This window comes from Dipodomys ordii, unplaced genomic scaffold (assembly GCF_000151885.1).
Source record: "Dipodomys ordii isolate 6190 unplaced genomic scaffold, Dord_2.0 Scaffold15, whole genome shotgun sequence".
Taxonomy (NCBI): domain Eukaryota; kingdom Metazoa; phylum Chordata; class Mammalia; order Rodentia; family Heteromyidae; genus Dipodomys; species Dipodomys ordii.
In genome coordinates this window covers 15,562,641-15,563,090 of record NW_012267231.1, presented here as the reverse complement: position 1 = coordinate 15,563,090, position 450 = coordinate 15,562,641, and the positions used below count along the sequence as shown (strand labels likewise).

Below are 450 nucleotides of genomic sequence, written 5' to 3'. Positions count from 1 at the left end.
GTGCCTGTGTAGGCACGTGCGACGCGCGCGCATGCGTGCGTTCCTGTGCCCGCGCGTGCGCGCATGTGTGCGTGACTGTGTAGGCCCGTGCGCGCATGCGTGTGTGCCTGTGTAGGCCTGTGCTCGCATGTGTGCGTGCCTGTGTAGGCCCGTGCTCGCATGCGTGCGTGCCTGTGCCCGTGCGCGCGCACGCGCACGCGCGAGCTCCCGCCAGGCCCCGCCCCCGCCGAGGCCGCGTCCTCACCCAGGGCCTCCTCGGCCTCCTCCGGGCTGGACTCCTCTTCGGCCTCCGGCGGGGCCACCTGACCCCTGAGCATGCGGTTCTCGCTCTGCAGGATGCCGACCTGCCTCCGCAGGGACAGGATGTCCTCCGCCATCTTCTGCATGGCCCGCCGGTAGTTGTTCATCTCCTGAGGGTCCAGAGCCCAGGGTTTGCTCCCCTCACCCCTG

At 70.7% G+C, this 450-nt stretch overlaps 1 protein-coding gene across 1 annotated transcript in view; it reads right to left on the bottom strand.

Moving 5' to 3' along the window:
• The window catches only part of Ccdc33 (coiled-coil domain containing 33), a 60,962-nt gene that overhangs the window by 5,613 nt on the left and 54,899 nt on the right, over nucleotides 1-450 (bottom strand). Inside the window, exon 13 of the mRNA XM_013011923.1 lies at nucleotides 228-410. Within this exon, the coding sequence (XP_012867377.1) occupies nucleotides 228-410 (183 nt within the window). The remainder of the gene's footprint in view (nucleotides 1-227; nucleotides 411-450) is intronic.